Here is a 17,054-nt window from a genome sequence, read left to right as displayed (position 1 = left end):
GGATAACATTGCATGAGCTTGATGCTGGCCTGGTCAAAACAGAGCGCTGTTCAAGAGACACAGGCACAGGGTACCACATTTAGGTAGGAAAAGTTAAAACTGCTCAGATCCAGGCGGGGGAAGCAACTGAATCTCCCTAACAGTCCTGCAGAAAAGACTCAAGAAATACAGTGGCTCACAACTGAACATAATGGCCCACTGAAATACAGAACCAGGACTATAAATGGTAAATCCTATGAAGCAACCTCTGCTCTAGTCATCCCTGGTAAACCCTGAGAAGATATACTTTAAGTAAGATGCATACCCTTCAGGAAATCCAAGGCAGATAAGTAAGCACAATCAACACTCTGAAAAGTTGGCTTCTGAAGTAAAATTTAAAGAATCCAGGATATTTAGCTCAAAGACAAGAAGATAAAAGGGGTCCTGGCAAGTTTTTGGGTAGGTATCAGGCTGCTCCAGAGGGCAGAGAGCAACCTGCTTGTGGTGGCAGTAGTGGGTAGACCAAGAGGGAGTGAGGAGGAGGTATAATAGCAGCGAGGAAGATTCAGGCTACACAATATTCAGGGTCACATATTTATAGTGGTCAGGGTCACATATTTATAGTGGTTGTGAAATAAGTAGAGTTTTTTTCAAAAATGGGCTAGACCAGCTTCTGCCAGATGAAAATATAATACTATATGCAGACAATAGGATGGGCATCCCTGAAAATCATAGAATCATAGAATCATTTAGGTTGGAAAAGACATTTAAGATCATCAAGTTCAACCATTAACCCAGCACTGCCAAGTCCACCACTAAACCATGTCCCTAAGCACCACATCTATACGTCTTTTAAATACCTCCAGGGATGGGGACTCAACCACTTCCCTGGGCAGCCTGTTCCAGTGCTTGACCACCCTCTCGGTGAAGAAGTTTTTCCTAATATCCAACCTAAACCTCCCCTGGCGCAGCTTGAGGCCATTTCCTCTTGTCCTATCGCTTGTTACTTGGGAGAAGAGACTGACCCCCACCTCGCTACAACCTCTTTTCAGGTAGTTGTAGAGAACAATAAGGTCTCCCTGCAGCCTCCTCTTCTCCAGGCTAAACAACCCCAGTTGCCTCAGCCACTCCTCATAAGACTTGTGCTCTAGACCCTTCACCAGCTTTGTTGCCCTTCTTTGGACATGCTCCAGCACCTCCATGTCCTTCTTGTAATGAGGTGCCCAAAACTGAACACAGTGTTAGAGGTGCGGCCTCACCAGTGCCGAGTACAGGGGGACAATCACTTCACTAGTCCTGCTGGCCACACTATTTCTGATACAAGCCAGGATGCTAGTGGCCTTCTTGGCCACCTGGGCACACTGCTGGCTCATATTCAGCTGGCTGTTGACCAACACCCCCAGGTCCTTTTCTGCCAGGCAGCTCTCCAGCCACTCCTCCCCCAGCCTGTAGCGTTGCATGGGGGTGTTGTGACCCAAGTGCAGGACCTGGCACTTAGCCTTGTTGAACCTCGTACAATTGGCCTCGACCCATTGATCCAGCCTGTCCAGGTCCCTTTGTAGGTAGCCTTCCTACCCTCCAGCAGATCAACACTTCCACCCAACTTGGTGTCACCTGCAAACTTACCGAGGGTGCACTTGATCCCCTCGTCCAGATCACTGATAAAGATACTAAACAGAACTGGCCCCAGTACTGAGCCCTGGGGAACACCACTTGTCACTGGCCACCAACTGGATTTAACTCCATTCACCACAACTCTTTGGGCCCGGCCATCCAGCCAGTTTTTTACCCAGCGAAGTGCACGTCCATCCAAGCCATGAGCAGCCAGCTTCTCCAGGAGAATGTTGTGGGAAACCATGTCAAAGGCCTTACTAAAGTCCAGGTAGACAACATCCACAACCTTTCCCTCATCCACTAAGCGGGTCACCTTGTCATAGAAGGAGATCAGGTTAGTCAAGCAGGACCTGCCTTTCACAAACCTAGGCTGACTGGGCCTGATCCCCTGGTTGTCCCGTACATGCTGCGTGATGGCACTCAGGATGATCTGCTCCATGACCTTTCCCGGCACCAAGGTCAGGCTGACAGGCCTGTAGTTCCCTGGATCCTCATCCCAGCCCTTCTTGTAGATGGGCATCACAGTTGATAACTTCCAGTCGACTGGGATGTCCCTGGACAGCCAGGACTGCTGACAAATGATGGAAAGTGGCTTGGTGCAAAATATACATTCTGAAATAATGCTGAATGTTTATAAGTAATACTTTCTGTCAACTGATAAGCACTGTTTTATCTTTAATCTTTTTTTATAAAGTTGCTCTCTTACAAAGCAACTTGCTGGTCTTTTGAGCAGTCTCTTTTCATAGACTTAACTTCATAGAAATAATTTTTAGTTGTTCTGTGCTATTTGTAGCACCGCAGTTTAAAGCTACTCCTTGGGGACAGAACTGTGATGATGACAGCCCAGGATAGCTTGCGCTGCAACAGAAAATACTTGGTACAATACAAGACGATTAAAAGAACATGAAAAAAGTTGGTGGATACTATAATCCCACACAAGGCAAAATAAGCAGAAACCTATGCTGATAGAAGGTAATTGCGATTTTAAAACCCAGAAGTGTAGCATAAAGCAAGGACTAGCTGCTCTGCAATCACAGATCAGCACAAGTGCATTAGGAAAGGACGGGCTGGACTTTGTTGCATAGCTGTAATACCATGAGGTATGCAGAATGCATATTTCAGAATGCAGAAATCACATTCACTGTTGTATTGCAATGTCAACACCTAAATTCGTTAATTGTCCAAATGCAATTTCATAGATGAGATAGGATGGCATTCAAGATAGAACACTGTAAGAACGAAACCCTGGTTAGAGTTTGCTATAGCTAGGCACTGCATCTACAGGGAAGATGTGTTGACAGATACATAGTCGTGTATATTGCATCAATCCATAAGTCTAAAAAATTTAGAATTATCTCAGTAAAGGTCACTGCAAAGAAACACACTCTATTGCCGTAGCCTCATTGACTCTTGTGAACCAAAAACAATTTGAGAAGATGCAAATATCAAGATAGAGGAAAGGTCAACTTTTCCAGAAGTAAGCAATAGCAGATACAATAGCAAAAGCTGCAATAGCAGATACAGCTGTTACTGGTTCTTGTTTTTTTCTCATCAAGCGTATGGGCAGCTGCAAGGACAGAGGATATTTTCCATGCTTAATTACATGTTTGTAAAGAGGACTGTGCAACTTCAAGGGCAGAATTTTTTGAAAACTATCCTAAAAGAAATTAAGAAAGACTGCGAGGATCATGGAAAGCAGATTTCTCTTATTTTCAGGAAGAAAGTGTTATGTTGGGAAGAAGGAATAACTAAGATCTGGACAAGACTTTCTGAGTGCAAGTCAATGCTGATGGCATCAGTTTAGCTCTATTCCAACATTCTCATTATTACAAAATAATTGTCAAATTTATTTTTAACTCATATTCATATACATTGTACCAGGAATTTTTTCAACATCACTGTGAATCAACGATGTACTAAGTCTCTTAAATACAGTTATGTCCATTCTCATTTTAAAACAACAATTCATATCTTCATGGTGCAATCAAATCTCCATACTTCATACTCAGAGGCCAGCAGGCCAGTTCTATGCAGTGCTCTTCTTGACCTCAATGTAAAAGTACTAGACAACTTAAACCACCACTACTGCATGCCAGAACAGATAAAATAGTAGATGAATGAAGCAAAGGCAGGGAGGCGAAGAGCACTAAATGAGGACAAATATGCCAAACTCCACTGACAGTTGTAGCTGACACCACCTGGGGAAAAGGGCTGCAGATCAACCCCTGCAAGCACAACTGCAAGGACCTGGAAGGGTGTCCAGAAAGGGTTGAGAACTTTGAAAGAGAGGTGCCTAAAAACACGGCTCTAATCTTACTACTCTTACTACATTAGTCTGGACACTGTTGTAAGATGCTACGATTTGTTGCTCTGTTTACCATTATCGGGTCAGGAAATAAAAGAAACTAGTCATGGAAACCAGTGTCACAGCTTCATGCAGGTGGAGCGTTAATGGAAAACTGTACGAGAAGAAAAAAGTTGCCGCAGACAAGAGCGCACAGGATGAGTAATTGCAGCTAAAAAGGGATGCATAGGATGACACCAAAGGCCCCAGGTTTATCAGCAACTCAACAATGGTTAGTTATAGGTGACAGAGCAAACTTAGGAGATGGTCCAAACCCATTTTAGGGGTAACAAAAAGCACAAGAAACAAATATGTAACATACATACAACACACTGCATATGATAAAATTGGGTATAATGCAGAGCCGAAGACCAAGTTTGAAAAAGTGAAGTGTAAAGCTTTAGAAAATATATAAAAATCAGCTCAAGTGGACCCAAGCACATGGAGGAAGAAAACATCAGCATGAACACTATTCACCTGCTGGTAAAGAGGAGGAAGACACTCCTATCATGCTCATCCCAGCAAAGACCTGAAGATATCAACACTTTGTTGTGGCTCCTCCCAGCCTAAACTCGTGAACATTAGCACCCTGCAGAGCATCAAAGGGTGACCCTAACATCAGAATATAAGGGGGACATACTAGAAGTATTTTGTTGTTTTGGGGTTTTTTTGTTGGGTTTTTTTGTTCAACAGTTTTAACTGTATATTGTTAATGAGTTTTGTTTTGTATTAATTGGATAATTTGGACTGCAAGTATTAGTATTATCGTAAGAGGAGTAACAATAACTGTTTGTTCTGGTTTGTTTACACTGATACAACTTTAATTAGACTAACAATAAATTCTTACCTCCAGGTATAAGAAATGGTCCCCTTTTTGCCCACAATATCACAAGCATAACATCACCACTAATACTTTGAAAATGAGAGCTTACTGCCATATACAGAAAATGCATCCCTAATCCAAATGTTTTGGGGACCAAAACCATCTACTTTACTGAAATGTGTGAAGGAGTTTCCAGGCAACCACAGAGTATTCCAGATGATATTTTTAGCTGTATAGAAAAGGTTCATAAATGTTGCTTACCAGGCTTTGCATCTGGTTCCTTAGTTTATCAAGCCATGTTGGAAAGCTTTACAAAGTAATAAAATAAAATAAAAATACAAGGAGGAAAAAAAAAATACAAGGAAAAGAAAATATTGGCTGTGACAGCTTTAAATACAGTTGATAATTCAGTATCATTTGAGCCATTACTTAGCAGTCAATACGTACAAGCTCTCCTAGCTAAAACTGATTAATATCACAGATCCTAGATAATCTGGAGATAAATGTTCGATTCAGTGACAAATTAAAGAGTAAATGTGCACTTTTTAAAATGAGGATATAGTGATATAAGACATGAAATATAAGATGTGCTAAACTTAACAATGTGGCTTTCGGCTTTAAGCCTATGTTTTCTTAAATCTATGTCATTCACCAGTTTTTATAGCTTAATAGCTGTCTGTCTCGCCAGGATTTTCTGTTTTCTTAAGCACTAAACAATTATACACCAGCTTATTAAATTGATCTGTTTTTTCAAACATTTTATAATATAACTCCTCAGTAATACTGAGTAGCTCTATAATGAACCTTTCATTTTAACTACTGCATAAATTAACCTGAAGCCAAACATTTCCAAAATATGAACACTTTCTCTTTTCCTCCCTCTCTATAGGTACAAACACTTAAATTTTTAGAGTCAAGTTTGTTTGTTTCTGCACATATCATTTTATTGTTTGTAAACAGTGTCAGATTTATACAACTCCACTGTCATACAGGATAGTAGCATAACATGGTTTAACCTATTTATGGCTGATAGCAGATGAGAAAAAAGTTCCAGAATAACATTTTACAGTGTAAAAATAAGAGCCTTGTGGATACTCCTGTGTTAACACCCCTTGCAGACTAATGGGATCTGTCCACACCTTTCTCAGCCTTGTGCTCCTTCTCCATGACCATTTATAAAACTTTTGGACTCGAGAAGTTCTGCTGCACACTGTGAGGCAGGATCTTCTTCATGGAGCTACAGGGCAGTAGTTCAAGTTTAAAAACATTTTCACCATTCTAAAGATATCTTTTAGCACAAGTTCAAATGCACATATATACTCTGTCCCAGGCCCCAGATAAAAGCTGAGGAAAAAAGCTTATTAGAGTTCTTCTTAGGCAGCTTCCTAGGCTGCACATTCAGAACCAAACCACATGGACTGCATTTATTTCACTTATGCAACATTAGTTCTTTTTTAGCTTATACGATTAAATAATTTAGTCGAAGATCTCTAAGTTTAAGGTTTCTGTCTTTGGTTACAGCACTGCTAACTCCCGTGCAAGCTTTTACACATACTGACCCTGCAGATCTGTCTCAAAGTTGTTAGGGAAGAATCATTGCTGCAGTGAGTTCCTTATTGAAAATGTTGCAGAAAAGAAAATAGATGAAGTTAGTTGTTAAAAATCTTAGTAGGCTGCAGTAATGGAAAACTAGCTTCAGTGTTTCTAAGCCAAGTAAAGATTGATATGGAACTTGCGACATTCTGTGATTCAATAGCAAATTTAAGCAAGTTTGTGAAGTTCTCTAGGGCAATGCAGCCCTTTCTTCACCACTAAGCAAGCTACCAGACAAGGGCCACTCAGTTCCAACTCTATTATAATTATTGGTTCACCTAGATAAATTACAGCGTAAGCTGAAAATTGCGCATATCCACTTAAATAAAAGCAGGATGAAAATCAAGAGAAATTATATGGGAGAAACTTCAGATCCAGTCCACTTCCCTGAATTTGAGGTGTCACTCCTCTCTGCAGCTTAAGACAAATTTTTTTCTATAATTTGCATAACATTCTCTGTAGACATAATTTGGGGGGTTTTGTTCTGCCGAATCCCTTTCCAATTAAGGTATTTAATTTATCATGTGAATTCAACAATTTTTCTGTAAATTATGGAAATGAGTCAGAAAATATGACAACTGGTATCCAAAGGAGTGACAATACAACAGGAGTCTCTTGCATCTGCAGAAACTGAACACATTTCTCCTTTAATGCAGAAACTGAACACATTTCTCCTTTAATGCTCTGGCAATAAAATAAAAAGGAGCTCTGCACAACATGGTCTACCAAACAAAGAGAAGTCAGTTTAAATTAAATGAAAACAATTATTTCCCTACTTTTCTCTTATTTCAGTCACAGTTTTAAAATGTTTCAATGATGCAAGATACGACTAGTTAAGATAAATTGCAAAAAGAGAGTTTCAGATCCTCAAAAGTCTCTGCAGCAGAATTTACAGACCAAGGCCACAGTCAGAAGTTAAACCACAATGAATATAGAAGACAAGACAGAGTTTTTCAAGAGAAGCTAGATTTAACTACATAAATGAGGTCTTATCAAATAAGATAACCTTTGTCTGTAAATATTGAGGGATTTTAGCTTTAGAGAGAGAACAACAGGGAAAATTTAGACCTAGGATGTTTGCTTGACAGAAGTGACATGGAGTGCTGATTTATAGAACTTGTCCTACTACCCAGAAAGGTCATAGTGATTACATTAGTTAGTTAAAAGAAGAAAACTATAAATTTTTTAAAAAGTTCATAGGTTTGGGGTTTTTTGCTAACATTGTTTTTGTTAATAATACCAAAGTTGATTTTAGTTAGAAGTGAAACCTCCAAATGATCAATTATCCAGCCAAATGCCCATCTAGCTGTTATGCTTTTTGTTTTTAAGTATCTATGACTAAAACTTGGTATAGCTTGAGAAGATGCTCTCTGGCATATAAAGAGTGAAGTGACATAGGGTAAGGTGAATCATTTCGTGAATTAGACCTTTAACATAGGTCAGATGAGTCACAGCTGTTGATCACCTCCACTGCTTATTGACCTCCTTCGGAGATTATTTTAAGGGCAGCTGAAGGTAATTACCTTAAACATTGATGTCTGAGGGATCACAGATCACCAAAGGTACCAGAATGGGCTCAGGCAATAGTGTGAAGACATAACCCCTCTGCAGAAGCAAAAAAAAAAAAGCCAAGATAGCTCCCTCAAGGTTTATGATTTGAAACTCCATCTTCTGCTGGGGCTGGAGCAAATAGCAGTCCTAAATTATGGAATTCAGTGAGTCCAAAAATCTGTCCCTGTTCCCTTGCAGAAATAATTAATTCATCAAAGGAACACGAGAACAGCCATAGATGGTAATACCAAAGGTTCACCTATGCAAGACTCCTGTCTCCAACAGGGAAAGTAGTGGCAATAATGTGGGAATAAATATACAAATAAGGCAAACATACAATTGCATTTCTCCTGGCATACCTTCCCAGCTTCCAGCAGTCTGCAGCCAAAATAGAGACAGTAGCTCTTCTCTGAAATAGGCAATATTTCTTTTGTTTGCTCTTGGGTTTGCACCTTGTTTCTTGAAGATGGGAGCAGCAGAGTCTGTTGCAACCTTCTAAAAGGAGGAGAGGACCTTCCCCTGCCTCAGAAACTACTCAGCCTGGCCCTGGGCAAGAGGTGTCCAGAGGCGGAAGAGAGCAAGAACAAGGGGGTCTGCAAGGAGCAAGGTGCCTGCATTGCGTGCAGAGACCACTGAGAGGGGCAGACAAAAGCAGGGCCACAGAGGTGATGGGTTCCTTTTCATGGATACTAGAAGGAACTGCACAGAGTTCACAGCAGCTCAGCAACTCATTGAACTGACTGAAACCAAACCAAGGAGGAAGGACCTGCCCCACAGAAGCAGAAGGAAGTAGGTTATAAATTGATTTTGTGCATTCTTTCTGAGCCAGTCACTTTGAGCATCCTCTATTAAAAAAAAAAAAAAAAAAACAAAACCAAAAACAAACTAGTCTAAATTTCAACAAAATCTTGCTTTATTTTACTTTTGAAATCTTTTGTCTCTTTTGGGGGATCTCATCATAGTTCAAAGCTCTACACATGCCTGCCTAAAAGTTAAAGTCAAAATAGGAGCCAAGTACAATCCTCAAAGGGGCTTTACTTTCACCTTTTGTCATCTTTTCTCAGATGCTTTATCAATGCTTTATCAATAAAGTAAAATCACATGGGGCCAAATGAAAACACTGTAGAAGTCCTAAAGTTTGCCATATCTGTTTATTTAAAGTCTCAGTACTAATCTTTCATTAACATAGATATTTCATAGAATTAGGCTAAATAAATTGATGAACAGGTACAAGAAAACTAAATAGGAAAGCGTTCTGCATTTTAAAAGGCAGCTAAGTATGCAAATTTTATTATTTAAATTAAACTGTCAGTTCCCTCAAATTATATTAATGATATCAAGTTCATAATGGAAAAATTGTATCAAGGCTGGGGACTGATAAAGAATTCCATAATCTTTTAATTGCATTTGGTAGAGTGAATTAGAAAGTTATTAGATTTCTAACACTTAAGCCTCTGTATAAAACATTATTCTGGTAGAAAATTAAACACTGAACTACAATCTACTTTCATTTTTATGAGAAAAACATATTGAACAAATTTACCCAAACCATCAGAGTACAAGATGTACTGTATTTTAGGAAATTCATTTCCATGCACTGGAGGACTAAAATCCATAGAGACTTACAGCAGCACTACTTCAGTAATGATAAATAAGCGACAGCTACCATCAAGATAGTGGAATTCAGGAATCACCAATGAGATGTTAGTAGAAGTTTGCAAGTTCCATTAATTGTTAATAGAAATTATGTGTATGCTTTAATAACATTTATTCATTAATCGACAGGTTTGCCATGAATACAGAAGAGGGAGAAATTATACAGAACAAATACAGCCCCTATTTACTTTCAAGGTTGCAGTTGAAGATCAGCTAGTGAATAATAGAAACCTGCACTGTCAACCATGCCATTTGTTTTCAGTTATTTTACTGACATAAAGTAGAACAAAAACCAATCATCATCAGTTATTAAGTTTCTTTTAGTATTGACTCCAACTGCTTTGCAGTTTCAAAATAATATCTTACCGGGAGCATGTGCAACCGGTGCTATGTGGTCTTTACTGACTGTCTGTGGCTTTTCAAAAACACTTATAGGTGTTGGGTTTAATTCAAAAAATCCTACGTGGTTCAGTGCCCACTTATCTGAGACAGAAAAGCAAGGGTGAAAATTGATTTCTTAAATTGTCGATGTGAACGCCTTCCTTATGTTGTTAGCCACTGTGACTTCAAATGCCTTCAAATGTCTTCAGTTTCTGCATCTTCCTACACCTTAGTAATATAACACTTTTGCTGTTATACTACATCAGTAACCTTTTAACTTCTTAACAGTCAATAATCTTTATGGGCTGAAATCACCCATTTCCATGGCAAATACGCTGGAACAAGGAAGCTGCCACAGCAGCTGTGACACTGGCTGAAATGGGGAAGAAAGCCTGGCTGACATGGCCCCTTTCCTAACCTCATACTGCTCCAGGGAACCAGGACTTCCACTGCATGCCAACAAGGTCCTCCTGGCTGTATCGACACTGTTAGATAACTGCTTAGCCCAAGCCCACAGCAAGGTCCTGGTCCCCCAGAGTCCCCCCTTGTGTAAGTCTTGCTTTGCTCCCAGAGTCCTTTGCAGAAACCCAGCTTGTTTCATCCGAGATAAAAATAAGCCAAGGTGCAGTTCTAGAGACAATTCATTTCAGGGAATCACACCCAAACAGCAGCATGGGTGAGTCTGGATCAGGTTTGGGTCCCTCTGCTCTGTACAGTTACTCCAGTGTTATCCCTGGTGGCTTCATGCACTCAAACTGCATCACATGTACCAGATAATGCAACATATGCCCTCAGCCTCATAACCTTAAAACACAGCTCTGCTAGACCTTCACTGCAAACCTAAAAATTAACCCATACATACAATGTCAAGAGGAAACACAAGGCCAATTGTTGGGCTTTGGAGATACGGCCAGTCTGCTCTGAAGGGACAAGGTCTGAGCAGTGTGGACACAAGCCGTCCTGCACCTCTAAGGTCTGAGGGCTGGGGATCAGTCCCTAGAACAAATATGTTTAGCAGCAAAGCTATACCTATTAAAACACGTTGCTCCAGACACAGTAACCCATATCCTCCCACTGGTGATGGCAATACGCAACACTGGTGTTTCCCTAGGTCCCAGCAGAGGGGACAACCTTCTGTTACTGGTACCTTTTAAGGCAGTCAATACACCAGAAGCAGCAGTGGCAGATATGGAAGGGCTTGTTTACAACTTGATCACCATTGTACAACTATAACTTGCTCTATATTCTGCATAACGAAAATGGATTTCAACATAGTATCTGTGTATATGATGATTCAATCAATGATTTATTGATTATGAGTTATTCCTCTTCATGGCTGTTGCATCTTTCAGCCACTGGGATGGATGTACACAGTGCGGGAATTCAGATTGCATGAAAAAACATAAATCTGAGATTCCATAACTTTCAAGTGCTCAGCAGCCAAAAAAATATTTTTAACTTTTTGTAGGGCAATGCACAGGTAGGTTTTATGACTGTCCTTCAGTTAAATATGGCTTTAATTTGGTTCTGTTTTTAGGTTATGCAGAGCCTGTCCTCATACAGATATACAACTATCTATATAAAAATCTGCACATATAGGTATATACATAGAAATTATGCATGTAGCTACTTTCATTTCACACATATACAGTGTCTTCCTGATTTTATTTTGGGAAATGATTTATTCTAGTGATAAAGTAATAGACACTGGAATTTATACAAAGAGTTATCTATACTTAAGAAATTATGCCAGACTAGTTTTTCTTCCATGGAGTGATTATTTTCTGATCTCGAAAATGCATCTTGGTCATTCACTCAAACCTACAGTTCAATGATGCCAAGGTCAAATTTGCTCATTCCGTAATGTTTAGCCAGCTCATTAGTATCGGGAAGTCAGAAAAATGAAGTCACGAGCACTCTCTGTTATTCCTCCTGGGGTGACTGGAACGTGACTGCATTTTGAAAACCTGTTCTGAGAAACCGCTGTTCTGATTAACCTGGTAGAATTGTGAGGCCAGAGACATACAGGAAAGGGCTTTCTGAAAACATCCAGACTCAGAAAAAGATTACTGTTTTTTGGGGGGGGGCAGGGGTGGTTGTTTGTTTTGCTTAGATAGAAGACAACTATGAAACTTACCAAGATCTAGGTAGATGCCTGGAACAAATGAGTTGAGAAAAAACATAAGAATAACACATCCCAGCACAGTCAGGCATTTGATGAGAAGAATTTTGTCTGTTATTCTGTGCTGTAGACAGGGAGAAAAAAAATTAATAACTGTATTAAAGTTAAAGGAGCTATCTATTATGCATAGAGTTCACAAAAGGATGTGTGAAGCACAAACTTCTGTTCTTGTATAGTATATTCCTCTCAGCATAAAAGACAGAAATATTTAAATTGAAGCATTTCATGCATATCTATGAAAAACACAAATATGTGGCCCAATGTGATTTAAGAGATACAAGTAGCTAGCACCTGCTGCATACATTCAGCTATGTTCAGCTACCCCCATCACAACTTCAATTCAGTAGAAGTAGGGTTGAAATGCAATTCCTACTACAGAGGGCACTTCAGGCACTCTGGAATTTCATGACCTTGGACAAAATCACCCTTTTTTGCATGTTTGCTTTGAAAACCTATAACCTAGCCCAGAGGTCAGACCTTTCATGCCTCCTGTACAACTCTCATGGACATGCCAAGCCCATAAGCCCTATGCAGCTTCTACAACCCAATGCACAGCTCCTGCATCCCTGTGCCGATCTCCTCATGCTCTCACTCTCAGACCCAGTGCTTTCCGTCGTGGCTCTGCTTCTCTGCTCTGATCTCACTTTTGCCACCAACCCAGGGAATAACCTTCTCCCAGCCTGAGTCCCTCTCTCGTTTCCAGTCTCTCTTCCACACAGTTTAAAGCTCTACTGAAGTACAAGTAAATCTCTGTTCTTTAAAAAGTTTGTCTTTTATGCAATGCCTTGAAAAAGGTGTAAAACCTAATAAGAAATCCGGTTGATTTTGGTCTGTTTTCATGTGACATGTAGGACAGTGATGTCCCAGTCAAGGACTTGAGCTCCCAAACACAGGCCTGCATTCATTAGTGATGCCAGTGAGGTGGAGAGGATGTGACATTTAGACAAATTTAGGTGAAATTAATCCCACTACAGAGTTTACATCTCATCAGACCAGCTTCAGCATAAAGACTTAGGCAGTCTTAATGTGTGCACAGCAAAAAGAATAGGATTTATCCAAGTGGTGTATCCCTACTTGAATAATAAAACAGGCATGTCACAGACAGTGTAGTAAATTAGAGTCAGTATTTGGTACATCAGCAGGAGTGTACTCTATCATCTTGCATCACGGTTATAAACAACCTATTGACACCTTCTGACTCTTTCTGGCCATGGATTAAAAATTTAAGAAAACACTGCTGAATCATTTATTGATCCTTTAAATGATATTTTTCTAGGAAACAAAAGTATAAAACCTATCAAAAACTCACAACGTGGTTCAGTAACCCCATCCCACGGAGAAGCCAGCCAGCCTGCCTGCCAGCTTTTCTGCTATCATGAGAGTTACTAAATTTGCATTAGATTCAAAGCACTCTCTCTGTATAAAGGCATAGGTCTGCTTACACGGACACTGAGAAATACTGCCATCTACTTACTTTTTTCTGGAGTTCCTGAATGTTTGTTTCCCAGTTTTTATCTTCTTGTGAAATTTGCCTGAAAGAAAACGACACCTGCTTTTTTCCAGAGTGAAATTAGAGCTCTGCCAAGGGTGTCAGAATAAATCCTTCTCATCACAAATAGATCACCCCTTCCCCTGTATGGAGTAACTCATATCACAAAGGAGTCATGACCTTCTTATGGCCAGCAGCAAAATTCCCATGAGCATTCACTTAAGACTCCACTTTTGTAACATGCTCCATTTATACACAAACCCTTCGGTTCATGAACAGTGCCACAGGCTTAGAAGGAGCGAGCCTCCAGCGTATGGACCCCAGTATAGGATCTGGCTATATGCAACATGTAGTCCCCTTAATAGTTTCAGGAGTTGATGTATGCCCTGTTACGATAAAACAAGGGTCGTGTACTAATATCAACAAGTCAGAACACATATATTTTACATTTGCATTTTATAATGAAGTTTTTAAGATCCGAATAACTTCGTTTTGTTAACAGCATAGTCAGCCCTCCAGCAAAATGCCTTGGGGTTTGCAGTTCAGTAGCACTGTTGTTAATGCTAATGAATTTTTACATTGCTGTAAATGTGCTGTGCTGGAGGAATCCTGATTTTCAAGATTAAATATAAAATTTTTATTTATACTTCAGAAGTATCTCTTTAGAGTGTCATAAAGTGTAATAATCTGCTATAATCTTTTAAAAAGGAGGTGATTTTAACAGCCTTTTTTGTCTTTAAGTACTAATATGGTCACTCCATTCAAAGTGCACAATATCAGCAAAAATTATATAAAAAAATCATCTTATTACTAGAAGAGTTTAAAAAATCATATATTTACATGTCCTTGTCCATACTGTCTATTTAACTTGTTTATTAATAAAAATTAATTCTTTCACTTTCACTTTAGTTTAGTCAATTCATTTTCAGAGTATTTATCGCTGCTATTTCCAGTCATCAAGTTCTGTAGCGTAACAGTTGTTTTTGCCAGAACATAAAGAAAATAAGATTAGCATTTTTCTTAGTCCTAGTTTATAAAAACTTCTCCTTTTCTATACATAAGCAGTTAATTATGCCTACAGTCAGATTCACACTGAATATTTGATTATGAAATAATTTTAAAATGCAGCAATTCACTGGTGATATATTTTTCAAAACTCAACAGTTCACTGAAGAACACTTGAATTTTTCAGTAAAAAAAAAAAATATAGCATTTTACTACACTGAAACCTCTATTGCAAGAAAAAAATCTAATGGTGTATTTCTGATCTTTTTAAACCAAAAACTACCTGAAAATTCTAGGCCTTGAAATTTGGGTCATATTGAAATATATTTTCCAGGTCTTACACATCGTTTTTGTCCAAAAATACTTTGTCTTTTATTGAGGCTGAGGGTGGCTCTTCATATCTGCCCCAACAACTAAGAATATAGGTCTAGTCCCAGAGAAGATCCCTGAAAGCCTTCACTTTCAGCTCTGGCTAAAATTACTAGAGGTGAGCCCTTGGCTCAGTGACCAAACAGAAATATTACCCCTGCAGCTTGTCCCCACGGAGCATCGGAGCAGGGGAGGTGGGACACGCTGGTCCCTGCTCACCTGTGAAACGTCCTCAGCTTCTTCCTCAGGAGCATCTCCAGAGTCAGCACCTTCTGCATCAAGAGGCATTTCACAGCAGTCTCCTCTCTGCTGGCCGGGTTAATGCGCTGCGCAGTCAGTCTCCAAACATAGATCTCATGTTTCAGCTCTAAAAAGAAGCAAAATCACTTGTCTTAAAGCAGGTGTAATGCATATGAAACCAGAGACACACAAAATATGTGTAACTTGGCCTGGACTCAAACATGTTAAAATGATTGGAATAGTTTCCCAACAATTTTCCACTTAGGAAGCTGCTTTTACAGTTCATTTTGCAGAGCTGAAGGGAATGAAAAATAAATAGAAACTTTTCAAAATTTTAAATAAATTAATCTCAAAGTCCTTTTCCAAAGAAAAAGAAGTACTGTCTTCAAATGCTTGCAAATGTCTTCCGCAAGCTTTAGTTCTAAAATCGTATCACATTCATTTTTCATCAGAAAATAAATGGCCAATATACATTATAGTGCTAACAGGATACTAGTGACTTTGTAGTTAGGAATTACAGCAAATGCTCCTTTACTGTATTCAGAATGGACAACATGTTTCCATTCACTCTATATTCATACAAGCAATTTTATCAATGTAAGGCAAAACTGAAAACTAACACTGTCTTATGGAATATCATTCAGTAATATTTTTTAAAGGTTTCCTAAGAGGACTTATTTTTTAGGCACTGAAAATACCCATAAACACAGCTACCATCACTTACATGCAGACCTGAATGATATCTGATCCTGCGTAAGTTCAGACAGACTGATAGACACTTGAAATCAGTCTCCAAAATCTTTTTTCAACACTTTTTGATTTATTTTTTTCCAGTATTGTCAAGGCCTTGGAGAATGAGTGAAAGGTGTTTGTTCCTGTTCAGGAAGGACCTTACACTGGACATGTCAAAAAAAAAGCTTTGGATTTTCCAGGAAATCACTAAAGAAATAAAAGCAGAATTTTCATTCAGAAACTGTCTGCACAAACGCTTCCTGCTGAAGCAACAGGATGTTTCCTCACCATTTTTTTCCATTCCCCTCAAATTTTATGTCATTGAAGACAACGTGTCAAGAATTCAAGGCTTTATATATCAAGATCCCTGTTCAATCAGCAAATTGTTCTTATCCTAAGAAATGGACGTGGAAGTCTTTGCACCATGTATACAAACTATATGCATTATTTCTAAAAAATAAATTATGTAATAACATAAGAAATATTTAAACACATTTTGATACAGGCAGTGATATTAACATTTTCTGCTGCAAATCCCTAGTGGTTCATGGTATCTATCATCAAAAAGAGTACTAAATGTGTTTAATTACCCCCCTTCCTTTGTGACCAAGTATTTATAATGACAATACGGACTGAATCATGTAAAGATTGACCATAAGAGGGAATTAGACTTGACAGAACTCAAACATTTAAGAGCAAAAGTAAGCATGTCCAGAGCCTGCACAGTTGACACAAAAAAGGAACCTAAACAGCAATTGACTCATACTTTGTATGGTTCATGTCTATAGATAAGCACACATCATCAAAATAGTAATCTTTGCCTGAGCTTTACAGCGCAAGACCAGAAATGTAAATTCACACTATCTAAAGTCCAATGACTGTCCCAGGTTATTAAACAACTAGTGCTCAGCTAAAGCTTTTCTTCCAAGACGGGATTCATACCTGAACCCCAGAACCCCAGACAGAGGTGCAGAATATACCACTTTGTAATATATTTGGTGATTCTTGCTGGGATCATAATCTGACAGTAAAATATATTAAAACATGGACATGTTTTAATACATATAAGGTTATATAATATATAAGGCCATGCTTA

The 17,054-nt window shown here is 39.0% G+C and overlaps 1 protein-coding gene across 1 annotated transcript in view; it reads right to left on the bottom strand.

Moving 5' to 3' along the window:
* OCA2 (OCA2 melanosomal transmembrane protein) overlaps positions 1-17,054 on the bottom strand; it is a 182,469-nt gene that overhangs the window by 78,686 nt on the left and 86,729 nt on the right. Inside the window, exons 15-17 of the mRNA XM_009472559.2 lie at positions 15,206-15,353; positions 13,598-13,655; positions 12,079-12,187 (exon numbers count right to left, since the gene is read on the bottom strand). Coding sequence (XP_009470834.1) covers positions 12,079-12,187; positions 13,598-13,655; positions 15,206-15,353 — 315 coding nt within the window. The remainder of the gene's footprint in view (positions 1-12,078; positions 12,188-13,597; positions 13,656-15,205; positions 15,354-17,054) is intronic.

Source organism: Nipponia nippon, unplaced genomic scaffold (assembly GCF_047370975.1).
Source record: "Nipponia nippon isolate SJK-2023a ecotype South Korea unplaced genomic scaffold, ASM4737097v1 scaffold_2, whole genome shotgun sequence".
Classification (NCBI taxonomy): Eukaryota; Metazoa; Chordata; class Aves; order Pelecaniformes; family Threskiornithidae; genus Nipponia; species Nipponia nippon.
This window is presented reverse-complemented; position numbering and strand designations above follow the sequence as displayed.